The sequence below is a fragment of the Pipra filicauda genome, unplaced genomic scaffold (assembly GCF_003945595.2).
Source record: "Pipra filicauda isolate LSUMZ 115617 unplaced genomic scaffold, ASM394559v2 scaffold381_size687511_pilon, whole genome shotgun sequence".
Taxonomy (NCBI): Eukaryota; Metazoa; Chordata; class Aves; order Passeriformes; family Pipridae; genus Pipra; species Pipra filicauda.
In genome coordinates, this window is record NW_024104511.1 from 607,561 (window position 1) to 634,657 (window position 27,097).

At 41.3% G+C, this 27,097-nt stretch overlaps 1 protein-coding gene across 3 annotated transcripts; it reads left to right on the plus strand.

Moving 5' to 3' along the window:
* Positions 1–5,646: 5,646 nt before the first annotated feature.
* On the plus strand, positions 5,647–26,679 carry SMAD5 (SMAD family member 5). Of its 3 annotated transcripts, none has more exons than XM_027747644.2 (7): positions 5,647–5,784; positions 15,098–15,703; positions 16,880–17,131; positions 18,287–18,406; positions 18,981–19,202; positions 20,907–21,163; positions 22,089–26,679. In XM_027747644.2, exons 2-7 carry the CDS (start codon positions 15,301–15,303, stop codon positions 22,230–22,232), a joined length of 1,398 nt encoding a protein of 465 aa, XP_027603445.1. In that variant the 5' UTR covers positions 5,647–5,784; positions 15,098–15,300; the 3' UTR covers positions 22,233–26,679. The 3 variants fall into 3 exon arrangements, with proteins under 3 accessions (XP_027603445.1, XP_027603446.1, XP_039240800.1); XM_027747645.2 differs by having other exon boundaries at positions 5,647–5,802; positions 22,089–22,247; XM_039384866.1 differs by lacking the exon at positions 5,647–5,784 and adding an exon at positions 10,409–11,254 and having other exon boundaries at positions 22,089–22,247.
* Positions 26,680–27,097: the final 418 nt, after the last annotated feature.

Sequence of the window (27,097 nt, forward strand, 5' to 3'; positions counted from 1 at the left end):
GTGGTTATGGCACCGTGATGTCAGAGTCATCCTCTTTCTGTCCTGCATTTTCTGTCCCACTTCCATGGTCCAACCTCTCTGTTGTCCACAGGAAATTGGTCTGGTTGTTGCAGACAGCTTTTAGGAGGCAGGAGGTAACGTTTTTCTGAGCTTAGTAGTGGGTGTCAGACTCCAGAAAGTGTTCTCATAATGCGAGGTCATGTTCTGGAAATAGTCAAAACCCACTGATTTAGAGGAATGAGAGCATTCCATGTTTCTGTACTGCTGATGCAATGGGGAGGGCAAGCTGGGGGTGGTCCAGAAAAACAGCAAAGCTGGAGGAATATTCAAAGGCATTGTGCCAGTTAAAATTATTTTCTTTATCATTTCCTCTCTGAGAGCAGTGTAATACTTCGTGTTAATCAGCTGGGACATATTTTCCATTCCTCTGAGAAGGTTTCCACCCCCTGTTCCAAGGAGCAGATCCCATTTAGCAGAACTGTGCCCTGACTGGGCTCTGTCCACAGGTGTCATGGATGATGGTTCATACTCTGATGTGGGCTTTACAACAATTCTCAGGAAAAGGCTTGTCTTACTCATAACTTCACGCACATCTTCCTCTTCCTGCAGTCTCTTTTCCTTTCTTAAGATTTTGCCTTTTTTATATGCATTTCAGGCATTTTTTTCTTCAGCTGTGTGTTCAGTTTTGCATCCTTAGTTGACTCTCAGATCTGTCCAGCTGGATACACCATCCCCAGTATATTGACAATTCTATTCTGTAGAGTGTGAAAAGACATAGTGGAGCTGAACTTACAAAACCTTTTTATAATAATGTCTTTGTTTCCAGCATCCCACAGATGTACCATTATTTAGTTACATGTCTCATCCCATTTATTCTTCCAGTCTGGGAAGAAAAGCTTGCATCTTTAACCTTGCTGGGCATTATACCTTTGGCTTGCCTCCCCTCCCTCCCCTGGTCTAAATTTCACATTAACATCTTCTATCTGTAGCTTCAGGAAACAAGACTAATTCTTTCCTCTCTTTCTCTATACTACTCTGAGGTGCCACACAAGGTACCCAGAAGTGTGGCTGTAGCAATAACAATTTAATTTTAATTTAAACAATTTAATTTAATTTAAACAATTTAAATTTAATTTATTCTCTGAGAATTCAAAGGCTGTCACCAGTGAGTGTGACCTCACAGGAGCCTCCACCCCCGAGGGCCTTGTCCATAAGCACTCTCCATATCTTTCCTCCAGACACTAAACTTTATTTTTATTTTCTTACATATGTGATGCAAGGTACACAATGTTTGTGTTGCCTTCTTGCTGTGAGGCAGCCACTTACCACCCAGTGCTGCTCTCAGCCTGCTGTAAATTGTGGGCTCACTGCAGAGAACCAAATGGCCAGAGCACCTCCCTCTCCGCTTGCTGAACTCTGCTCCAACACAACACTCTTTTTCTGCCTCAAAAATAAATGTAAAGGTATGTATAGTATGTTAGCCCCTCCTTAGCCTTTCCCACCCTGAAACTTTTCAAACAGGGATGGCATGTTCCTCTCTTCACTGCCAAAAAAAAAAAAAAAAATAAAATTCCTTTTGCAGCATTTCCCCCTTCCCCCATTTCTTCTCAGCTGACAGCTGTGAGAGTGGAACTTTCTTCAGCTATCCTATCCATTGCCCCCAATTCTGTTTTTAAGCTAGATTTGGTTTAAATATCCAAGCCATCTTCCACACTACAGGATTTTTTTAACATAAAGTGGCTTTGTAAATGCTTAATGTGGGTAGAGACATGACAACTGTTTTCATATATATATATATATTTCTTTTTAAAATTACATTTCCCCCTCTTCCTCCAGCAATTGAGAAAGCTGATAGGGAACTACATTGAACAATACAGTCATTTTATAAGTCACAGGAAGGCCAAAGTTTCATAATAAAGCAACTTTTTTTCAAAACTGTCTCCTTATAACTGAAACTATCTATTCAGTTTTCAAACTGTTCACTTCTAACCAAACAGAAAATCTCATTAAGAAATATAGGGGTCATATTCAAAACCTGGAGAGTAAAGTGAAAATAGTGGAATTTAAGATACTTGTTGAACTTCCTGTTCTCAAGCATGCAAGGCCTGATACCTTTAGGTAGTTCTTCAGTTGGTTGTTCTGCACTTTGCTCAGACTGGGAGGTTTTCACTCCCTCTGACATAAACACCTACAGTACCTTTATGAGAACTTTACAGCTTTATGAGAAGGCAGTTTTCTGTCCTCATTGCCATCAGCCAGTGCACAAAGGAATGTAAGACAGGTACTTGTGCTTTAGTTGACTTTACAAGGCAGGACCCAAAGTATAAACATGTGCAGTTGCCTCTGCAGAACCCAAACACAATTTAATAATTAAAACATTCAGGGAAAAGGGGAAGGTTAGCTAGTCATTTTTCCATGGATTATCCCAGCTGCTTGTCCATGTGTTGGGAAATCTAGGTTTGATGCTGCTAAAATAGGATTGATGGTTCCATGACTTGTGAAATTTGTGAATTCACAAAATCACGTGATTTCTGGAAAATGTGTTCAGCATGCTTTGAATCTCCCTGTTCTGAACCCTTTTTTGAACCTGATATGCTATTAGAGTGGACCCACTGGAGCGTGGCACTAGAGATCCAAGGGATGGAAATCATGTGTGAACAGGTAGTGGTGAAAGTGGTGCTCATTTTCCTGTGACCTTACGGATAAACAGACCTGAATCAGCAGATAGCAAAGTTCTTCGTCCTTTATCTGTGCCATTGACTACAAGGAGATAACTTGACTTCAGACATTAGGGGTTTGCCCATTCAACATTAGTCTGTGACAAAATGGCATGAAAAAAAAAAGGAAGATTATTTTTTGGCTGGTGTATCGTAGTTCTTGCTATCACACTCCAAAATAGTCGTCTGTGTTTTGTGTTTAAGAATCAGTGGGTTCTGTGGAGGGTGTGCTGCAAGCACATCTAAATCGTTTTAAATCGAGAATGTTTTGGAAAACTTAGGTTTTTTTGGAAAACTTAAAGTTTTCCTTGTCCTCTCCCATACTCCTGCATGCACACCTTCAGCTTTCCTCATCCCTGGAACTCCAAGCCCTCTGCAGCAGGAAGCACATGGGAGCTCTGCGTTGTAGATTCACCCACAGTGCACAACTGTTTTGTAACTCCTCAATCAGAGAACATTTTGTTTTGCAGAGACATGATGGCTGGCACATGAACAACACCTAAAATGCCTGCTGCCAATTTGTTGTTTGTTACTTGGTTTATTAATTAAGTTACACAAAAGATTTGGAGAAAGGCCAACAGTTGTGTTTCTTTTTTTTTCTTTCTTTTTTTTTTTTTGGTCCCATATTTTGGACTGCCTGGCCAAAGCAGAACAATTGCTGGGGCAGAGATACAGAGGAGTCCTCAAAGGTTAGCTCTGTTCTGGGACTAAATTACACTAAATTACACCAAAGCCTTGCTCCTTCACTGCTGCCATGAACTTTAGTAGAGATATCCTGTTGGGCTATTAATTGACCTCCTAAGAACCTCTGTTTACATCAAAAATGATGAGCCACGTAGTTTTGAACCAGAAGAAAAAGCTCAAATATATTTGAAATTGAAATTTCAGCTTGGCTTACTGGATATTTTTCCATATTTCTCTCAACTCCACATTGCTTTTTCTTCATATATTTTTTTCTTTTTGGTAGATTTTTTTACCCTTAATTTACACAAATAAAAGATGGGATTTCATGTGGTTTCTTTTTAGCTTAATTATATACGTATTTGTATATATACATATATATCTATATATATATAAATCACTTTCCATTATGCTTTCTTGTTTCTATTTTTTCCAAAAGGAATGTGATAGCAAGATTCAGTTGGCATTCCAGATGCAATTGGCATGCCAGATTTCTAACTGCTACAAGATGGTGTGGTAACAGAGACACAAATTTATGTAGAAATGATGATTTTTGCCCCATATATCTGTTCCTACACAATTTTATTTTGCCAGAGGAAGAAACTCTTTTATAGGAATTTCAGTAGTGGATCAAACTAGGACCCAGCTTAATTCAGTAGCATGTCTGAAACCAGCTCTGATCAGCCTCCCCTGAGAAAAGCAGCCTTTGGGTCATGAAGTAATCTTCCTGTAGGAAAAGTTTCCTCTTAAAATCACTTTGTGGGCTGAAGTGTGAAATACTTTCCTCTAATTGTGGATGTTCCTGTTGCCCGTGTAAAGCTAAATTTCTCAAAGCCAGCGGAGTTCGGGCCTCAACAATACGTCGTGGTGAGCAATTCCACCTGGTCCTGAACTGAAGAGCAGAGCTGAGCGTGGTTCAGCCTTGCACATTTTGCTCTAAGGCACCTCATCTTTGTAAGGCAAACTAGACTTGGCCAGTCCTTCCTCACCATGAGAGGCCTTTGCATGGACAACTTTTTTTTATTACCGATTTCAATGGAAGTAAGCTCAGTATTCAGATTTAACAGAAATTCATGTGCTTGGAATTCCAAAAGTTGGTTGGATATTGAGGGCAATTTAAAAAAATTAAAACGTTCTGACATCAAGTCGTGGCGTGGAACCCAGTTCTTCTTTAATTTGCCCTCGAATCAATCAATTTACTCGGTTAAAAATGAGAAGAAACCCTGGTGCCTGCACTATGCTTAACCAAGGTCAGGCACTGCTGTTGGAGGTGGTTTTGGCATGGTATTTCTCTGAAATATTTCTTCTGTGCTCTTCAGAAATAACTTTGAGGAAACAGCGCTCTCTTCCACTTCACACGACGAGGACAATGAGAGTTTGTCCCATGCTGGCATTATATACAGTACGAAAATCCTCATCCATGCAATCCTTTCTAGAGCCATTCCTAATGCTGCTGACACATTTCCTTGAAGTTTTAAATGGGGTTTTAGTAACTTATTCTGATATGCAGCCCCCTGAAGGACCTCAGCTACACCAACCCAGTCCCACGAAAGAGGAGGCTCAGAGGGGACCTTATGACTCTTTACAATTCCAGGAAAGGAGGTCGTAGCCAGATGGGGCTCGGACTCTTCTCCCAGATAAAAGGTGACAAGACAGGAGGACATAGTCTTTAAGCTGCACCAGGGGAGGTTTAGGTTGGACATTAGGAGGAATTTCTTCACAGGAGGGGTGATTAGACATTGGAAAGGGCTGCCCAGGGAGGTGGTGGAGTCACCATCCCTGGAGGTGTCTGAGTGCTCAGTGCCATGGTCTATTTGACATGGTGGTGTTGGGTCACAGGTTGGACTGGGTGATTTCAGAGTTCTGTTCTAACCTAATTAATTCTGTGAAAACAACCCCCGAGCTGTGGGCCAGGGCCGGTTTGAGCCGCTGGTCGGGCAGCAGCGCCCGCCATCGCAGCGCGGCCTTGGGGGGCTTTTTTCCCCCTCCGCTGTGTGGTACGTTACTCTCTGGACGCCGAACCCCGCACGCTCATTTGTTTACTCATTTATTTATATCCATTTATTGACTTCGCTCCCTTTCACACCGCCCGGGCGCCCACTTCCCCACGGCCACCCCTCACTTTCCCCACACGGGGCCCGGGCCCGGCCCTTTTCCCGCTTCCTCCTCCCGCCGCCGCCGCGGCGCGCGCGCGGCCCCGCCCCGCGCGCACATCCGGGTCCCGGCGCTGGCCCCGCCGGCCCCGCCGCCGCCGCTCCCGGCCCCGCTCCCGGCCCGTCCCGTCCCGGCCCCGCGCACAAGTTCGGCCGCAGGAGCAGCGCCAGCGGCGGCCGCGGCCCAGCCCCTCACCGACACCGCGCCCGGGGAGGCCGCTGCTCCGCGCCCGGTGGGTCGGGGGCTTGAGGTGTGTGGGGGGGGGGTGCGGGCCGCGGGGTTCCGGAGCGGGGCGGGGGGAACGGGCCGGGCCTGTGGGGACGCGGGGCCGAGGCCTCGCCGCGGGGCCGCCGGGACAGGGTGGTGCGGGGGCGGGCAGGGGCAGCGAGGGGACGGTGAGCGGCGTGTGGGGGAAGGAGCAGCGCCGTGAGGGAGAGAGCGGAGCGCGGGGCCGCCCGCGGGGAGCGCGGACACGCGTGGGGACGGTGCGGGCACCGCGGGGCTTGTGCCTTAGTTTTTGCTGCTGGTTTTTTTTTGTTGTTTTTTTGTTATTATTATTATTTTATTTTATTTTATTTTTTTGAGACGAGAGCTAGCTCTTGGCTGAAGCCAGGCCTGGCCGAGCGAGAGGAGAGCAACAATCCCGCCCGGCTGGTAAAGGGGCGGGAGGCGATGTGAGGGCACACAAACACAGACTCCTCGCACTCACACACACGCACACTTGTCCACCGTGTCCCTCCTCGCCTGACAGATGCCTGACAACAGATGCGCAGCCTCCGTGATTTAGGACAGCGATTTTTATTTATATTATTTATTTTTTTTTTGTCTTCTGCGGGTTGTAAAACTTAATAGAGGAAATATGGTCTTGCGGTTAAAAGCACAAGACTGGAAATCAAGTGATCTGTGCCAGTTGTGGGGTTTCTCGTGTGACTTTAAGGTGATTGAATAGTATGTCACAGTAGATGAAGGGAAGAACTGATTTAGTAGTAGTGTGGAATATATTGTTGAATAGGTTCAGTAATAGTTGTTGAATCTTTTGGTGGAATCTGTAGGGATTTAGAGATTCTACTCAGTGAGTCACTGGGGCCCACTGCTTTAACAAAACCTCCAAGGAATAACTGTCAAAATTTGCATCAGCAAAATTTTGTCTGTCATGGGAAATTAGATTGTCAGTGTGTGATGGTTCTGCATGAAATCTCTTGCTGGTTTTCATTCCTGTATTAATTTCAGATAATTAACCTTCCATGGGTGGTTTTAAAATCCTGAAAACTGGAATGAGCATTGTTCTTACGTGTGTCAGTTATGGAAGTTCTGGACAGAATGTCCTCCTCCTGAGCAATCACAGAATTTGATTGAAGAGGAGTAAAGGAAAGGGTGCAAACAGTTGCAGTCATGTGCCTGTGCTCATCAAAAGCTGTAATGCTTTATGAAGTTGGCAGCTGGTGGTAGTGGAAGTTAATAGAAGCAGCAAATAACTTAATTGACGATGTTTCATAATTAGTGTGTTGTAACTTTTGAGAGTGCTCTGTCTGTGTTGGATTTAATGTCTTAATCCCTACCGTTTGATAGTGGTTTACTCCTACCTCTGATATTAAAATATTGTTCACTTGGCCTTGAAATTGCTGCTAAGGGCCTAATGCCACTTATATCTGCAAACCAAAACCCCAGCAAACCATGTGCTCACTGGGTTTGCCTTTGTCAAACCCTTCTTTTCCTTTCAGATGTGGAGGAAATACTTTTGAGGGAGGAATGTTCTTTTTTTTTTTTTTTTCCTAAAGAGAACTTTCCCAGTGGAAGCCCAGATGGACAGTGGTGATGGGGCTGAGAAACGGGAAAGGAGGAAGAGAGAAGCTTCCTCTGCATTTCTTTCTCTGGATGACAAAAGCTCCCAACGGCAGGGCAGGGCCTGCTGCTGTGTACAGCTGTGGTGGGTGGGGTTTTTATTTGGAGGTTTGGAGTTTTAACCTCTTATGGAACTTGAAGGAACTGTAACTGTGGACCCTCTGCTGTTTGGTACTTGTTATGAAGTCAGGTTTTTAGTCTTGCACCTAGAGTGGGTGGTCTGTGCAGAGTTCTGGTGATCACAGAATATTATTTGAGCTGGAAGAAGTTCTGTCTCCCAAGATGAAGTGCTTGTGCTCAGTTAAGCGACTTTTGGGGTTTATGTGAATGTTCTTTGCAAATTATGTTGTGGTCTTTATAATTTCAGAAGACACTTTTAATTCCAGAAAAATGTCATGTATATTTTCTTTTTAGTTGTCTTAAGAAAATGCTGAGAACTCTTTTGTTGTTGCTCTTGGCTGAATTACATACCTGCAGAAATACTGCTGTCCTATATCATCTTTTACTGCCAGTTAAGGCCTTGTTTTTCATTTTCTTTATGTTTGTTTGGGTTTTTTAATTAAAGGACAAGTTCTTGTAGTATCTCTGCTAGATTGACTGAAATGAATTTTAATCTGTTAATGTTTCTTTAAAGATCTTTATATGGTTTTTTGATATGAACAGGTAAGGAGCTCACGCCCAGAACGAAAAGATTTGTTCCCTTGTGAGCTGAGAGCACTTTAGATATCCCCATGGCTAATGATAAACAGCTCATTAAAACCAAGCTGAACAGTAATTTAAGACTTTTGCAGTTGCCTTTAGTCACAGTGCAAGTTCCTGCACAGTTTTCTGGAAGCCTTTTTAGCCCTGTTCCTGTGACCACGTCGAGAAGCTTGGCTGGCCCTGGAGCGTGGGTTGGCAGGGGCAGGACGGTGCCTGCCAAGGCTGTATCCCCACTGACCTACCACCAGGGCTGAGCCTGCCAGCACTGTCATCCCTGACAGAGGATCTTTGTCAGAGTCCCTGCTACTGATACAGCAGCTATGAAGTAGTGTCTCTGAATTCTGGGTCAGTGCATGTCACAAACTGACAAATTTAGAATACTTTGCCGTTCATTCATTCTGTGCACGGGGGGAAAAAAAACCTCGCTGAGTTACTATTGTCAGCGTTCCCTCCAATCCTGCAGCTTTTGTGAACTTGTCACAGGCTTGTTGCAATTCACTTGGAGTGGAATTGTACACACACACACACACACACACACACATCTTTATTTTTCTTCCTCTTTTAAAGCTTTATGAGAGTGTCCCTTCTTTCAGGTTATGCTTTTTGTTGCCAAGTTATAGTATGTAGGATCTTAGTCTTTAATGAGGGCCTTGCACACGAACATCAAGATTTATGGAAGGCTTTGTCCAGCTTATTAATTTTTTAGCATACTTTAGGGTTTGTGAAAAGTATAATTTTCCCATTTTTTTCCTCCAGCTGTAGTAGAGGTCGTTCTTAATCACCCACTTGCTTGTCCATGTGCACCAACCTCCCAGTGGAGGTGTAGGCTTTTGTTGCTGCGTTTGGTGAAAATTAGCAGTGCTCTTCTGTATAACTTTAATTAAGAAATGGATGATAACTTTTGGTTAAAGTAGGTCTTAAATAATCTTATAAACATGAGGCAGTTTCAGGGCTGACTGCTGTGGATGGTGGCATTTTCCAGCATAATGCTCCTGTTGGAAAGTGCCAGTTAGCTGAAACAGAAGTGTGAGAAAATGCACAGTTGTGACAAAACACTTAAGGGAGAGGGATTTTCGTTCAAAGACAGAATTTGTAGTTTTTGAGAACTTGTACAAAAGCTAATTGCTCAGTAATTAGAGCAGCTGCAGGGACCAGGGCCATGGGAGCGCTGGATCTTTGTGTTCTCAGCGGGGATGTTTGAAGAAATAGATACTAACTTTTTTTAGGCTTTGGAGGTTTTGGTGTTTTCTCCCTCCCCCTGTATCACAGTTAAACTCAAGTTTTGCCATGATGCAGAGCAAATTCAGAACTCTCTGTTCTTTGGATATAATTTTTCTGAGCTTTTCTTGGCATCAGATGGAAGTGAGGGTGCTTTGGAAATGCAGCGGAGCTTTATTTGTGAACTCTTTGACTGGACCTTGTCCTCTTTTGTGATATAAATCATTGTCACTGGGATTGTTTTTTTTAACAGTAATTTTTGAGAAGATGTTAAGAAAAACCAGAAACATCACTTTGCTATCTGAGCTACATGGCTTTTGTTTCCACTTCTTGCATGTATATTGTATCTCTTGCTGCTTTTGCTTGGCCTCAGAGTTTTGTTAGGTTTCTTGTAAGAGAGTGCTGGTTAAATACTTCTCAGCTGACAGAGCTAAATGCTTCAGGCTTTTGTTCTGTTATTTTTTTAAGCTGTGTTAGATGGTGGACAGATGTGGAAATGAAAAGAAAAAGTATTGTGTGAGAAAGGCCTGTCTGAAATTGTCATTATATTTTTCTGTTTGGAGGGCAGTCATGGTTAGTAAAAGTTTGGAAGATACCAGACAGTTCTTTTCTGTTCTTGTTTACATGTATTATTAGTTAGACCATATTGCCTTACAAGGCATGTTTGAAGCACAGAAATCTAGTGCTGGTATAAAAGCACTTACCATAGATTCTGGCCAACTGAATGTACATTTAGCTATGCAGGCCTAGTTCTGATGAAAATACCACAAGTTCCTTTTTGATATACTTTATAAAATCTCCTTTCATCTTTTACTTAGCCTTGAGGGGAGGAGGGAAATAAAAAAGCTGTATCATTGATGATATTCCTCATGGCTGAGATGTTGCAACTGAAGAAAACTCTTTTCTGTGGATTGGCTGGGGCATGTAGGCCCTTCAAGTTATTAACCAAGTTCTTTAACCAAAGTGTAATCTTAGGGTTTATTTTATCCTTGATGTGTTTGGAGAAACTGTGGAGTTAACTTTTCTTCTATATTTGTTCTCAAGAAAAGGCTCATTGCAGGGGACTGCAGTGTAAGAAACTGATAATAAAACCCAAGCACAGTCCTGCACAGTTCCTCTCAGGAAATCTGTAAGGAAAGAAGGATTTTTAATAAAACCAGGTGAAATTGATGTGTGAGGTTGTAGTTTTAAAGAAAGTATTTATAAGTGTATATGGCATAATGTGCTGTAACACACTGCAGTTGAGTTTCTGAGCTCTCTGGATGAATATGTAGTATGTAAATATGTGTATGGAGTCAAAGGACTTGAGCATTTCTGAGCTTGATGGGGCAATAAAGTTAAGCACAAGAGCTGAGTGCAGAACAGCTTTAGCTGCAGATCTGCAGCAGCTCTAATGAACTGCCAGTTGTGTTGCTGGTTATAAGTGGTGCTTTGTTTATGGGATGAAATCGAGTCTCAAAGCAGCTTCTAATCATCAGCAGCGAAGTTCCTTATTTCAGTTGGGTATGATGCTACAGGAGGCTTCCTGAATTTGCAAACAAGTCAATTAAGCAGGAAAAGAATAGAGCCTGTCGTTGTGCAGCACAAGCTGAGTCCTGGCAGTGGGAAGGGATGAGGACCATGCAGTTGTTACCCATTTATCCTTGGGGATAAACTGTGGGAGCATTGTTCATTGCCAGGCTGTTTGGGGTGATGGTTTGCTTGGTTAGTGGTACTTCAAATTTAAATTTTGCAGGTGGGAAATTAGTTTGGAATCAACGGCAGAACGTGTTACACAAAAAGTGCCTCTCATTAAAATAGTTACACCATATGTAATGTTACATTATTTGTTCTTGCTCTTTTAGCCAAAAGAAGATTCCTTGATACAGAATCAAATGAATCTATTAAACTTGCCAGTTTAATGGAGTTAGCTAAGAAAGTTTCACAAGAACCACCAAAAGGTAGTGGAGTTACTTAGTATTTGTGATGGCAGGCGAAAGGTGATATATTTGTCCTGTCTTCACAAATCAAATGCAACTTGTAAGTTCTGCTGTTGGCCAACTGTTTATATCTGGCTGGCTGAGGTATTAAGAAGGGGTTCAAACAATGGACTTGTTCACACAACTGGTTTCCTTCCATTTGCTGTAGTCATTAACAAGACCTTTCAATGTATAAATAATGCATGCCCCAAAGTCTCATTTTGATACAGTGATTACTTCCTTTTATACTTGCCCATTAAAAGCCCCCTCTTGCTACTCCGTGCAATTCATTACAGTCCCTCTTTAAAGAGTGTTTGTAACTATTTTTTTTAAAGTACCAGCATGTTTTTAGTTGATGTTCTCCCCTAGCTCAGCTGAAAAGTTATTTAATAAAAGAAGGTAATGCATAATGGGCCCTCTGCTTCTTAAGGAAATTTAAGAAAGCTTTTTTTTCCCCCCCTGAAAGTCGTTCCCAGCTGTGTGTAGAGGTGCAGCAATAGGAGTAATTTGTGCAGCACTGAATGAAAATGTGACTCTTTAAAGCATTTGTTTCTGTGCTCAGACCTTACAGTGATGCACTGTTGTGCTGCAATCACAGCTCATAACAGGGGCTTTTAAAGCCTCGGAAGAAATTGATTGTAAATATAGATATTCTGGGGAGGCTCTTCCTGGCAGATGGCAGGATTACTTAGAAACCTTTGGCAAATGAGATGCTGAAATTACAGCAAATGCAAGTAAATGTTCTAAATGTGGTTTGTGCCTCCCATTCAGAAATTTAAAAACCCTACATGAATTGCAGTTTCTACATCAAAATGTTAAGTTCCTACATAAATACCTGAACCTGCTGCTTTGTGGCCTTAAATAGCTCATGATTCATGAAGCTTTTTAATTCTACCTTGTTTTCTTAAGAAAAAGCAAAAGCTGGAAAGCTTCAGAATTTTTGCCTTCCAGAATGAACTTCTGAAAGGTGTGTAATGAGATAAATTCAGTGTCATTTGCGCTTCTCAAAGTATTTTGTTGCAGGGTTTCTTTTCTGCCCTTGCTTTTCATGAACAGGTAAAAATACTCTTCAGTAGAAGTCTTGAAAGCTCATGGGGGGGCAAAATAGAGTTACAGTAAATATTACAATATTTTAAACTTCAGCAGTCTAGTTCTTCAGTGGTTACAGCCCAAGTATGTGTGTAGAAACTTTTTTTTTGAAGAAGTTGAAACAGTTTTGATCAAATCTGTTATGATGCTTCTGGAACACTTTTTGCTTTCCTTGATAGGCCCTCAGACAAATGTAAAGCTTTTAGAGTTAATTATGTTACTTACTCCAAACAGATTGTTTGTAAAATCATAGTTTATAGGACAGAGTCATTTATCAAAATTCCCTTGACACTTGCCCTACAAATACTAGTTACTGCAAAACATCATTTTAGTAGAACTGTTCCAACTTCCTTTGCTTTGAGTTAGTTGTTTATTCCACGGACATACTTGTGGGTAAATGATGTTGAAATTATATGCAGCCACTAAAATTGCTTTCCTAGTTGATGCACTGCATTCAGAATACTACAAAGTAAAATATCCAGTTATAGATGATCATAGAACAGACTTGTAGGTCTGTAAACTTGATTGCTTGATATAGATGGGATAGATCAGGGTGGCAGCACCAAGAGGAGTTTCTTAAAATCTCCTTTGAGCTCAGCTTAACTATAGGAATTTCTAGTGCATCTTCTCCCTTGATGATGCTTTAGGTTCTTTGAAAGCATAGCTGAGAAACAAAAATAGAACTTTTGAATTGTCTTCTTTCTGCTCTGAGACTCCAGGTGGGTTCATTTCCTTTTTTAGGGCTGTGAGCAATTGCTGTTATCTTGAGATATTGAAGGTACAAGGCTTGAAAGTGAGTTGCAACTGTAAACAACTTTTACTTTTTAGAACAGTAAACTTTTATCCTCAGTAAAAGAACAAATTTAGTCTGAGTTCTTGGCCAAGTTTCTCTCTCTTTATGTATTTCCTGTTGCTTTGAAGGGTGCAAAGGTTCTTCTGTGTAGTAGTTCTGGGGAACTAAATTAGACTTTAAGTGCAGACACGTCTGTATTTCTGAAGAAATAAGGTGATACATAATTGATTGAGACTTTTTTCAGTTCCTTCCAGGGACTTACTGAAGCAGTGGGAGACTTCTATTTTCCTAATTTCTTTTTTTTTTCCAGTTTGTTTTTGCATGGGAAGCTTAGGAAGAAAGGTCTTCAAACAGTTGTTCTGTTTGTTTTGGTTTTCCCACTTTTTCTCCATCTTACTCAAACCAAGCTGAATAATCAAAGAGGTACCAATGGGATTAAGCTACAGTGTGAAATAAATGGATTTTTTCCTGTCAAGAGACACCAAGTGTCCTTAGGTTTGTTCCCTGCTTTCCTCACCTTCTAACTCCCAGAAGAAAAAATATCTGTGGTACATAAATGCCTTGCCTAGGGATGTTTGCTGTATCTTTGCTACTTAGTATATGTTTCTGTTATATAAAAGTATCTGTCCAGGTGTCTGAGCGAGCTTGTAAATGTGCCCAGACACTCGGAAAAGCCTTATCAGATGACTTTTAGTGAATCAAAGATGGGAGGAAGAAAGATCTTCTTGATTAAAGGTCGCAGCCTAAGAGAACCAGCACAGAGGTGCTTAAATCTTGCTTCCCACCACCACCCCCCCCCCCTTGTGTCTCATGTGCAGATTTGGTGTCTGGGCATGTGGTAGGTGCTCTAATTCCCGGTGGTTTATCAAAAGCTGAGAGACAATGTTGTTTGGCAGTCTCTGTAGCAGGAGAGGAAGCATCTTTTGTTATTGACATCCTTTCTCTTAGACCAGCTCTTGCTTTTTGCCAGCTGCTCATTGTCTGTACTTGCTTATTTAGTATTCACAAGGGATTTTACAAGTTCTTATCAGTTCGTTGCCACAGCACATCATTTCCTCTTGTCATCGGTAAATTGGTGGGGGGAGGATTTGCTCTGGAGCTGGGGAGTGGTAAAACACCATTCATGAGCTGCCCTGGGCTCTTCTGCTCCTCTCCTTTCTGACTTTGTAGTAAAGGTCACATTTCTAGTCCTTACTCTGTCATGCCTTCCCCCTCCCCTCTTTTTCTGGGGAAAAGAAAACAATGTTTTTTTTCTTTTGCCAAAGGCTAAAAATATCCTGCTCTTCAAATATTCTTCTTAAAAGATATAAGGAAGTGCAGCATAAAAATAGCTCCAGCAAAAAAAAAAAAGGGTTGACCACCTTTCTGAGTGGCTGGGGAAGGGTTGGTTGGAGCTTTTTATTGGGTTTTTCTTTTAGTTGTGTTTGGTTTTCTCTATCTACAGCTTCTTCCTAATTTTTTTAATACTCTTCAAAAACAAGACGTAACTAATTAGGGTTAAAGCAAGAAAAAGCAGATGCTGTAGGATTTTCTCCTTTTGGGAAATAAAGGTCCATCTGAGAATGCACTACTGGCCTTGGAACTGCTCCCTCTTCCCTGTCCCTTCATAGCAAGTTTAGTCTTTTAGTGAGGCAGCATGACAGGGATAGACTGTTAGTTTTAAAGCATATTCCTCAAGCTTGTCTTCTAAAGGAAAGTCATGGATTTAAGGAACAGTAACATGAACTATGCTGTCCCTATCATCCCTTGTTGGTCCTTTTCCCCACTAATCATTAATGTAAGAATTAGAGACTCTGATCTTTTTTTGGGGGGTGAGGTCCTAGTACTTCTGGGTTTTTGTTTTGAGACAAAATCAGGTACAATGCTGAAACAGAGAGTCTTTTACTATCTGCCTTTTTGTTTTACTTGTTTTCTAATCCCTTGTTAACTTATCTTTTTAACAGAACTAAATTAGGGGAATCAGCCACCATTTTTGATGTGAAGACTTCATCTCTGACATCTCTATGGTCATTTGGCAGCCTCCAAGAAATAACACAGCTCAGCAGTGGCAGTAACTGCCTTCGGTATACACTGACAATTATTTGGGAAAAACAAAGAAAACCCCAACAGCCCAAACTCACCAAACCTTCTGAAGACTTTGTGTCCAATGACGTCAATGGCCAGTTTGTTCTCCTTTACTAGCCCAGCTGTAAAGCGTCTGTTGGGCTGGAAACAAGGAGACGAAGAGGAAAAATGGGCAGAAAAAGCTGTTGACGCTTTGGTAAAAAAGCTGAAAAAGAAAAAGGGTGCTATGGAAGAGCTGGAGAAAGCCCTGAGCAGCCCAGGCCAGCCCAGCAAGTGTGTCACCATCCCCCGCTCCTTGGATGGGCGGCTCCAGGTGTCCCACAGGAAGGGCCTTCCCCACGTCATTTACTGCCGCGTCTGGCGCTGGCCTGATCTCCAGAGCCATCACGAGCTGAAGCCCTTGGATATTTGTGAATTTCCTTTTGGATCGAAACAGAAGGAAGTCTGCATCAATCCATACCACTACAAGAGGGTGGAGAGCCCAGGTACCTGGAAAATTACTGTCTTACAACTGCACAAAATCTTCTGTAACCGCTTACTGGTCGCTCCCTCCTCCAGTCCCGTGGAACTGATTGGAACTGGTGTGTGAGGGAGTTTGGGAGAGGAAGTTCAAAGGGTACATTGCTGGTGTGGTTTTGGGGAGGTGTGTTGTCCATTCTTTGGGATTAATCTCTTCAGCCTGCTACCCTTAAAGTTAGTAGCAAAGTCCTCATTTGTAGCAAAACAGAAAGCAGTGATAAAAAGACTTCAGTTTTGTTGACAAACTTCTTTAAAAATCTCAGTCCTTGCAAGAAAGTTGGTGATGTTATTTTACTATTTCATTCGTGAGTGACATGACTTGAGGAGATAAAAAAAAAGAAATAAAATTCTTGCATGGTAGAGTTCCCCACTTGAATTCCAATCAGCAGAGAGCAGAGATGAATAGAGCCAAGAGTGATCAGAGCAAGGTTTGTACCAAATTTGTGTCAGGTAACAAGCCTGCTGTTTAGGAATTCTGCCATGGGAGGAGGGAAGTAGGGTTAGGATTGCAAGTGGGAAACATGAAGGATGTTGCTGTGGACAGCAGAGTGAAAAGTTGCTTCTGTTGTTCCACAGAGTGGTTGTAACTCTACTGCAAACTGCAGTGCTCAGACTGCAGCACTGGAATTCCAGACTCCAGCAGCCCTGGGTTTAAAAGTTAAAACTCCAGCTTAGCAATACTTTTATATTGCAGTATAGATTTTGTTTGCCTTCAGTGAAAGGGGCAATATGTAACTATATAGTTTGGCTGTGGTAATACAGACTGTATTTCCATTTTCACTGGTTTACTCCTGCACACAGACAGTGAGTTTTGCACTTCTGCATCAGTACTTCAGTACGTGCCACATGGTTTGTTTTGTTGGTTTCTTGTTTTTAAAAAGAAAGATCATCTTCCAGTTGCATGAGATATATGTGTGGTTTTGTGATTTTTGCAAGAGTAAAGTTTGAGTCTTTCATGAAGCATAATTTAAAAAGTAAAGGAGAGAGGACAGGGTAAAGGCATGTCACATTAACCCCCTGCTCCTCTTTCCACCCCACTAGTGTTGAATTATCATGATGACCAGAACAGAACATCATTTGGATCTCCTTCTAGCTCAGTTTTTAATGTGAATTCACCTGGTTTTCCTCTGCGTTTTTTCCAGTTCTACCTCCAGTGTTAGTGCCTCGACATAGTGAATTCAACCCCCAGCACAGCCTCCTGGTTCAGTTCAGGAACCTCAGCCACAACGAGCCCCACATGCCACACAACGCCACGTTCCCTGACTCCTTCCAGCAGCCCAACAACACTCCATTCTCCATCTCCCCAAACAGCCCCTACCCCCCTTCTCCAGCCAGCAGCACTTACCCCAGCTCCCCAGCCAGCTCGGGGCCAGCCAGTCCCTTCCAGCTCCCAGGTAAGTCCAGCCTGAATGTCAGTTCAATAAAAAGAATTGAAATGTCCTGTGCTCTTGGGATTTATTACCTCAGGGCTTTGTGATATTTGCAATAAATTGCTTTTTCTGTTTGTATTTCAGGGAGTTTTCTTCTTAGTTTTGTCACTGGTCAGACTTAATTATTGTAGCTTTATTTTTCCAAATGTTTTTTTGTCGTGGATATAATAATGGTAAATTATTTTGCACAGCTTCAGTATAGAATAACTGATACATACTTTAAAAGAATGTCTAGCAATGAAATGAAAGCAGATATAAGAGGCAGAGCAAGAGGTTTATTGATGTCTTTCTCTGAATACAGTGGTGTTTAACTGGAAAAAAGTAGCAAATCTTTGTTAGAAACAGATGGGACTAAATTGATTCTCTTTAGCTGATTTGGGTGAAAAAAGGGGAAAACAATTAATAGGGGCAAAGGAAAGAAGTCTTACTGATTGTCTGGCTATTGGTGTGATTATAAAGCCAAGAAGTTAATTGATTAATGATTTTAATCATGAGGCTCAGTGGCCTCATCTTTGTTGTTTCTGATTGCTCAGTTCCCCCAAAAGAGTGTCCCAGTCAGGGGGATCTCTTGGCTGAGTACTGGGATCACTGGGATGGATGCATTAATGGGGCACAGTTGTGTGCTGCTGGAAGAACACAGAGATCCCCACTTTTATAATGACCTCAGCCTACAAAAGCAGAAAAAAAAACCCAAAACTGCTATAGGCCTTCTTTCTGCTACAGCAAATAAAGTTATTTCTTCTACCACTTTATTTTTGAACATGGAGAAAAGGGGAGGCAAGAAAACTAATGCTTGTGTGGCAAAAAGTGGGAACCACAGTCATCTTTCCCAGCTGCAGGAGTGCAGTTATTAAACTAAAAAAAAGGGGCAAAAAGAAAAAAGTACATTTTTTTTAAGGTATCCAATCTTGTTGTTAGTGCCATACGTAAAACTTCAGCTACTGAACGAGTTTACTGTAAAGACAGCTGGCTGTTTTCAGATCACTTTGAAAATGGGTCCAAATTTTTTAACATCTCTTGTTCAAGAGGGTTTGGGGGTTTTTTTGTATGTTTACAACAGTACAATGAATAAATATTCTAAATTGTTGAGGTTTACTCTTATTTTTTCCACCTCTGTAGCTGATACTCCACCTCCTGCCTATATGCCCCCTGATGATCAAATGGGGCAGGATAATTCCCAGTCTATGGACACAAGCAATACAATGATCCCTCAAATCATGCCAAATATATCCACCAGAGGTGAGTTGTGGGGTCTGGGGTAAAATTACATAGTTTGGCTTCTTGCAGCTCACGACCAAACTGAATGAATAACTTCAAATGGGCCAGTAAACCTCGCTGGTAAGTCATTCAAGGCAAACTGGGGCTGTAGCAGAGAAAACTGAGAAATAAAACTTGCCTGGCTTATTTTCATCTCTTGTTTTCAAAGCCTGAGGGCTTCCAACGAGTTGAACTCTTTTTCGTTTCTTTTCTGCCACCTTTGACTGTTGCTGGAATTATATGTGAAATAAGGCTCTGAAAATTTGGGTCCCAAAATAGCCATTATAACAGATTTTTTTAAAAGTGGGCAGGAGAATCATGTTTCACCTGTTATCCCAGTGTTTTTGTGTGCGTGTAGGGGGGTTGTTTAGTTTAATATCAGACTTAAAATTGGAAAATAATTGTAAAATCAGCAGACTAGCTAAAATGCATGAAGATAAAAATCATGAAGATGTTAAACAGGATAGTCCTTGCCCATCCTAAGTGTCAGCTAAGCTTTTACTTATCTGGTGATGTTTTGGGAGGTAAAATGTTCTTTCTGTTTGCTTCTTTTCAGATGTCCAACCCGTTGCCTATGAAGAACCCAAACACTGGTGTTCCATCGTGTATTATGAGTTAAATAATCGTGTTGGGGAGGCCTTTCATGCATCTTCCACAAGTGTCTTGGTAGATGGGTTTACAGATCCCTCCAACAACAAGAACAGGTTCTGCTTAGGGCTGCTCTCGAATGTAAATCGCAACTCGACCATCGAGAACACTCGGCGGCACATTGGCAAAGGTAAAGCTGGGCTTAGGAAACCAAGGCCTTGGCTTTGTTTCACCCTCTCTGCACTGCAGCAGGGGTTGTTCTCAGATGAGAATACCAGAGGTGATCTGAGCTCTGATACATTATTTACCTCTGCAGAATCAGAAGACAACTTCTTTGGGCATGGTTTAATTCTAATTAGTCAGGAATTGCAGACATTTTTCTTTGGCGCTAATTTAAAAGACTAAGTTTTACCTCTTCCTTGCCAAACAAGATTATCATTTACCCTAACAAACAAGCCCCCATGACAATGTACCTAGAGCTCTTGTGTTTCAGCACCAAGAAACCTTGCAGGACTCCTGCTATTCTGCATTCTCTCTCCTCCTTAAATCATATTCTTCATCCCACTGTACAGTATATCAAAGATTGTTTTATTTTGTTGTTGCAAGGCATTACCTGCTGTCTGTGTTCAAATATCTTGGTGAGTTGGCAGCAGGACTTTGAAGTGCTAATGCAAAACTGCAAGGGCTCATTTGTCTGAGTGAATCCATGGGGTGTGTTTGTGTGTGGGAGGGATTCCTGGAGACAGCAGGTTTTGCAAGATCTTCTAGTTTTCCTGTGCTGTTTGGCTGATAGCACATAGAGATGCACAGTTTTCATCTGTGATGGAATGTGCTTGGATTATCTTAAATTGCAGTGCTCCTTTTCTTAATATCTTCTCTTTTGTGACCAAGTCAGTCCTGAGAAGAGAACCCTGTTTCTATTGTGCCTGAGATCATTTGGTAAAGTTGGTCTTGAGTTTTGCTTGATGAAAATTCATCCTGTCCCTTAACAGTCTTTTTAAATTAGAAACTTCTATAAATATGGCAAAATTTTGCAGATAATTTGGAGACCACAAGTTCTATTGATGTGTGTTGGAAACTTGGCTCTGCAATGCAGTTATCCAAGACAATTTATAAATAAAACAATGTTATAAAGGAGAACAACTGATTCCTGAGGTGTGAGTGGTTTGTCAGGTTCTTTTGTTTGGGCTCCCCCCTCTCAGTGGTACTGGCAGAGGAATCCTGTGCATCTTCCCAAGGTCAGGAATGTAACCAGGATCCATCAGCATGTTGTAGGGTGGTATTGGCTGCAATGAGCTTTGAAATGTCTACATCTCTAATAGAAATTATGGAACTTCAACTTTGCTTTGTGGTAATTGTTCTGACAACAGTTAAGACTGTTTAGGGATAAAATACCATGTTTGATTTTTAAGGTCTGTAAAGCCTGATGGTAATTAAGTCGAGCAACTAATTGGACTTGCCTCTCCTTTGGCTTGATAAGATGCTGTGAAAATCAGAGCATGGATGTACTTCCTCATTCATGTCTGACCCTTCTCCCAGGACACACTTATTTCTGTTGGAATTGCCATAGGCAGAAGCTACCAGTTGTATAAAACTGGAGTTTTAAAAGGCACATAAATTCTCTAGAAAAAACAACTTGAAATAGCAGTTGAAAGAAATGTGGCAGTAGGTTTTTCATTCTATTTTGTAACTAGTCAGAGAAGGACATCTAGTGGCTGGTGTATCATGAGCCTACTGTATTTTGAAATGGGAAAGTAAGTTATAGTGTGAGCAAAAGAGCTTTTCTGAAAAGCTCAGGCAGAAAGTTTACTTTAAAAAAAATAGGATTTACTACAACCACCTCAAAATCAGAGACAACGAACTAATTTGCCATGTTTTTATCATTGTTTTCAAGGAGTTCATCTCTACTATGTTGGTGGAGAAGTCTATGCTGAGTGTTTGAGTGATAGCAGCATATTTGTACAGAGCAGGAACTGCAACTACCACCATGGCTTTCATCCAACAACTGTGTGCAAGATTCCCAGTGGATGCAGTCTGAAAATATTTAACAATCAGGAGTTTGCTCAGCTTTTAGCTCAGTCTGTCAACCATGGATTTGAAGCAGTATATGAGCTCACCAAAATGTGCACCATTCGAATGAGTTTTGTAAAGGTAAGTTATTTTGAGGGCAATTTAAGTTAATTGTGGGTTTGGGTATTTAGGAGTAATTCCATCAGCACTGTAGCAAAGCTGTCCTGACCTGATGTGGGTCTTTTCAATGATCAGTGTATTGAAAGTGCTTAATTTGGGGAGAGGGAAATCAGTGCAAGAAAGGAAAAGCACAGATTGCTGTATTGAATGTTGGCTAGGTATTTAATTACTTCAGTATCCAGGACAGGGATTTAATCATTGTGGTTGCTGTAATTTTATTAAAGGAGATTTGAGCTCGTGCTCTAAATTTGAAGGAACAAAGTGAATAACAGGTCCATTAAAAGACCGTGAGTAGAAAGGAGTAGAATTGATTGCAGAAAATATTCAACTCCTTCCAATTGATTAATATTATTTTAAAAAAACGATTATGGAAAAAAGGCTTGATTTGAGTTTATGATGTCAAGCTGTGCTATTGTCTCACAGGAGTTTTCTCAGCATTGTTTAATGAAGATATTGTCATACTGTCCCTCTCGGATTTACTGTGGAGTTCTAGGGGTTTTTTTGCATCTTGTCCAAAAGATGTCATGTTGATTTTGTCAATTAGGATAAATACTGCTCAGTTTGAGAGTGTGGAGGATAAGGGAGCAGGAGGTTGAAGCAGAAGAGAGATGTGGCCATGCCAGGAGCCCTCCTGGAGTGGGCAGAGAGCTCCCCAGGAGCCCGTGTGGTCACTCCAGCTCTGCAGCGGGCAGTTCAGGCTCCCAGCTGCCCTTCCCTCCTGCTCCTGCCCAGCCTCAGGTTTTTTCCTTTAGATAAGAAGTGTTCCTAAATTGTGAATTACCTTCAGATAAGTATCTTAGGTCCTGATTCCCTGCTTGTTGTTAGTGTTATTTTAGAAGAGAGCCGTGTCCTGCAGTTGCTGGCTAACCCTGTGTTCCCCCTGCAGGGCTGGGGAGCCGAGTACCATCGACAGGACGTCACGAGCACCCCGTGCTGGATAGAGATCCACCTCCACGGGCCCCTCCAGTGGCTGGATAAAGTACTTACCCAAATGGGTTCTCCTCTGAATCCCATCTCATCTGTCTCATAGTGCTGACATTCTATCTCCAGCCTTATTTTTAGCGAACTTATTCTAATTCTAGAGCAACTTCCAGTGGATACTGTGAGCTATATGGAGAATGGATCTTATGGTTTAATTGTGTTGGTTTTTTTTTTTAAATCCCTCTGTGACCAATTCCATTGTGTATAGCTAATCAGTTTTACATTTCAAATTGTTCTTGTGATGCTTAAGTGACAGTTGAGCCCTAAGGGAAAAAATAGTCTATTGAGAAATTCAGAACACTTTTTCCCCTCCTTCCCCTAGAACTTAAACAGACATATGTCTTAACTGGAAAATCTTTTTGTCCTGTAGGGACAAGAATCATGGAGACTGACTTCAGAAAATAAATACATATCATAGTTTGGGATTTTTTTTTAATGTTTATGAAACTGTTTGAACATGTGCAGCTCCAGCTTGCAAGCTGTATTTTTAGCATAGTGGTTTAAACATCTTAAGGTTGACATCTGTCATAAGCAAAATTAGACTTTATTATGGCTAATTTGCCTCAGATTGAACAATGTGATTTTTTTTTTTAAGTGTACACATGAATATACTTTTTACAAATATTGGAGTGGTGTAAAAACACTTGTATTTTCTATTGGAAAATGCTGTCATAAACACACTGTATATTAATGCAGAATAGCAGTTCTTAGCCTTTTCCCACTTTGGTTTTGTAACATCTCTTTTAACCACCATTTAAAATAGTAATTGATACAAGGTAAACATCTTGCACGTTTCTGGAGTAGTAATTCTTGGTTTGCTTTGATTTACACTCATGCAGTTTGGATTTGGTTGCCAAGGCTGTCTCTTTTTAGGTACCCTTCTCTTTTTTAACATAAACACTACTATTTGTAAATGGCAGTGCTTACTACTTTTTGGAAGGAATAAGTTTTTTGTTTTCTTTTTGGTGTTCTAGCTGTTTATTTTACCTGTCTGGAATTGATCTGTGTAGGCCTTTTTAATCTCTCAGTAGACATTACACAGTATTAGTGATTACACTGTATTTAATTCACTTTCAGTATGAGTTTGAGTCTCTTTGAAGACTGTGAGTGGCTTAGCAAATGAGTTACTGAATGCAGAAGCTTTTACTTCCAGATAATTTAATGCAGACCTGTTGGTAATGACCAAAAGTAATCCCTTCTTTGTAGCCTGCATGAAAGGATGGTCTCACTCCTGGCCCTCATGGCAGGGGTTCAATCAGAAGACTTGTAACTGTAGTTGGCAGCTTTGTGGGACTGAAGCACTGCATTAATATGATGATGAAATTCCTCCCATGTAAGGAATCACAGAATCATGGAATGCTCAGGGGTTGGAATGGCCCTCAAAGATCATCTAGTGCCAAGCCCAGGGACATCTCCCTCTAGAACAGGTCACTCAAGGCCTTACCCAGCCTACCTTGAACACAACTGGGGTTGGAGCAGCCACAGCCTCCCTGGGCAACCTGTGCCAGTGCCTTGCCACCCTCACAGGAAAAAATTTCTTCCTGATATCTGAGCTAAATTTTCCCTCTTCCAGTTTGTACCCATTACTGCCTGTCCTGTCACTGCAGTTCCTGACAACGAGTCCCTCTCTGGTTCCCTGGAGGCCCCTTCAGACACTGGGAGGTGCTGTGAGGTCCCCACACAACCTTCTCCTCTGCAGGCTGAACAGCCCCAGCTTTCTCAGCTGTCTTCACAGGGGAGGTGCTCCAGTCCTCAAGTCCTTCTCCCAGGGCTACTCCAAATCCCTTCTGCACTCGAGCTGTAGGTGTGTCTGGGATTGCCCTGACCTGGGTGTAAGATCTCGGTGAACTTCAGGAAGTTTGCATCAGTGAGCTTTGGTGGAGAATTCAAACACTGTACTAAACACTAAAAGAAATCAGCTAAATAACTTATGCCTGTTTTCCCCCTTTTTATGATAAAAAAGGAGGCTGAAATACTCTAAGAGAATTAGAAGTGAATTATATACAAAATATCTTTGCATGCAGAAAAAACCTCTTGTATTTTTTAACTTCTCACCTTCCTTTTTCTCTTTCCTGAATATCTCTTCAGCAAAGGGTTCAGTGTTTGGAGGAGAGGCTGAAAACTCTAATATGCAAATAATTATGGAAAGATGTGTTGCAGTTAATTACTGCAATCCTGAGACATTGATTGCTTACACAAGTTCTTGTGTCTTCTATTGAATGACATTTTCTGCTCAGATGTGGAAATCATGCATCGTATGGTACCTGCGTAACAAAATGATCTTAAAGGATTCAAATTGTTTACGTGTCCTTAAAATGTTTCTTCTGAAATGCCTTAAAGGAATAAACTGTAACACTTCTGCAGAACCCTAATGTTCTCCTGTACAGGAATTTCTGTATTACTTGGTGTTTTGGGGGGGGTTTTTTGTGTTTTGGGTTTTTTTTAAACAGTTTCTCAAGTGTGTTTGAAAACCAACAAGTGCATCTTCAGGAAAAGGGGAGGAACATTATTTGCTGTTTACCTTTGGGGTCTTCTCTTTCATTCTTTGGAGCTGCAACCCACAGACAGTTCTTTTGATTGAATAAGATGCCAAGTCAGTTGGCCACAGAATCCAGCTTGTTTTCTTCTCCTCGGGGCCTGACTTTTGTCAAGTAGCTGAATATGTATATTTGACACTACAGAGTATTATTTTTCTTGACTAGCTTTTGTAATAAATGCCATGGCACGTTGAATTAAGGAAAGATTGCAATTGTAGGTACAAGATTTTACTTTATCCAAGATGTTTTTCACCTGGCTTCATCTCTGTTCACATGTGTGCTTTTATGTGGCCAACTGAGTGACTCAAGAATGGGTGCTGAGGTGGGTGTTTGTGAGCCAGAGCTGGTGCTTAGTGCTGGTGTTGTGGTTTGATTGGCTGCCCGTGCACTGAACCATAATTTCTGCAATAATATCCAGTTAACCCACTTCTGATGCTGTCATTAAGTGCTAAAGTGCTCTGGCATTTTTTCTGCTTGTGTCCATGTTCTGGAACTGCAATATCTGCAATGCTGGGATAGCCTCGTGGCTGCTGGTTTGGCAGGGCAGGAGCAGGGGCAAACCCAGGAAGATTTGTCTGCCTTCTGCTTCTCTGTTCCTTTTAAGCAGAGCTTTTTGGGTGCTTTCTAGTGAGCAAATTTTGTGTGCAGCTGGTTCATGGTGTTCCTAATCCTGTTTAGTTCATCTGTGCTGCTGATACAAAATGAGATATCGGTGCACAGATGGATTGGATGGAGAGTTTTTTGACCCCAACGATATGTCAAGTCCAGGGAGAGCAGGGAGTGCTGCTGCTGGGGCAGCATCCTGTCTATAAATCACTTCTGTACCCAGATGGAGGGATGGAGAAATTAAATCAACCAGTAGTGTGGTAGTGGAAGAAGGAGCCTTTCCAGTGTAGCCCAGCTTGGATTGGGTGTTACCCTTCAGTGAAAACTGATTTGGCTTTTTTAGTGTATTTTCTTCTTTTTGGGCATCTCCTTTGCACCAACCACAGCATTGACTGGCAGCTTTGGCAACACCAGCAGAGCCTGGAGCAGGCTGACACCCATCCTTGCTGGGATTGCTCTTGCAGTCCCTGGGATAAGAGCTTGGATCTTGCTCCTTGGGCACCTCAGTGCTGGCAGTCAATCAGTGCCTTGTGTTTTACACCCATTTAACTGCATCAGGCTGGAAGGGCTGACAGTGGCTTAGAGTATCTGTAGGACCAAACCACAATTTTCTAGTGTGCCTGATGAGAGACAAATTAACAGCCCAGTAGGCAAAACAATGATTCAACTTGTGTTACAATTTGGGGTAGAATTGTTTAAATTATTGGAATTCTTCTAGTTTTTGCTTGAAGCAAAATGATGATTTTTTTTTTCCCCCCACAGTATTAAAATGTGAAAGTTGTCAGTTCTTGGGTGTGAGATTAACTTGGATCCTTGCACTATAACTCTAGAGGACATTCAAATGTGTCAGGCTTCCTCCCTAGTCTGAAATAATAATTTTTTCAGGATATTGTTTTACTTGCTCAAATTGCTAATGATGGTTTCTAGAAAAACAAACAAACAAAAACCCCAAAACCAAAACGTTTTCTAAATGTTTTGCTTCAAACAGCAGAGGTGACTAACTTTTTTTTCTGTAGTTGTGAAGTTTCTGCTTAGGAAGGTTTCCCCATTCTGAATTCAAATCAATAGACCAAACCATCAGATTTACAACAATATGTTGCTTTTTTGTGCTGCTCCATAAACCTGCTTCTGTGTTCGTTGCAAGCATAACCTTTATGCTTTTGTTTACATTGTAGGAAACACAGTTCTAGCAATGAGGTTTGTTGTTTTGTTGTTGTTTTTTTTTTCATTTAACTCTAAACATCTTTTTATTTTGTTAATTTTAAAATGATTAGGTTTTGCTATGTTATGTTTTTAAAGATATTTTTTGCATACTGCTGCTCATATTTCAATAAACGAAACAGAAAACCCACAGATTTTATTGGTCTTATTTATCTGTAACTCTGTATGTCTCAAGTGTTTTCCAAGGGTTAATTTATCACTTGTAACTCCTGCTGCTGATGCCTCTTCGTGTACATAGAACTCCTTATACTGTGATATTTTAAAATACTTTTCTGGAGCTTTTTGGTAATGCGAAAGCTGCTTGGAAGCAGAGACTAAATTATTTCATTACCTTATTTAAGAGCTGTTCTTGTAGAATGCAGCCAGCCCAAATGGTGTCAATTTCTTGGGATTTATAAAAACTTTTTTGGGAGTACAAAAAAATGTTTATCTGTAAGACTTCAGCAACAATTTGATAAATATGTTGGGGGTGGTTGGGGTTTTTTTTAACCATAACATTTTTTTTAACAACTCATCATTTCTGGATGTGTCAAGCTTTGAACTGCTGAGC

Excerpts from the sequence above, each read along its gene's own strand:
- SMAD5 (XM_027747644.2), top strand. The coding sequence starts at position 15,301 with ATGACGTCAATGGCCAGTTTGTTCTCCTTTACTAGCCCAGCTGTAAAG. Across the intron at positions 15,704-16,879 it reads CAAGAGGGTGGAGAGCCCAG|TTCTACCTCCAGTGTTAGTG; the intron begins GTACCTGGAAAA and ends CGTTTTTTCCAG. Across the intron at positions 21,164-22,088 it reads TTCGAATGAGTTTTGTAAAG|GGCTGGGGAGCCGAGTACCA; the intron begins GTAAGTTATTTT and ends TTCCCCCTGCAG.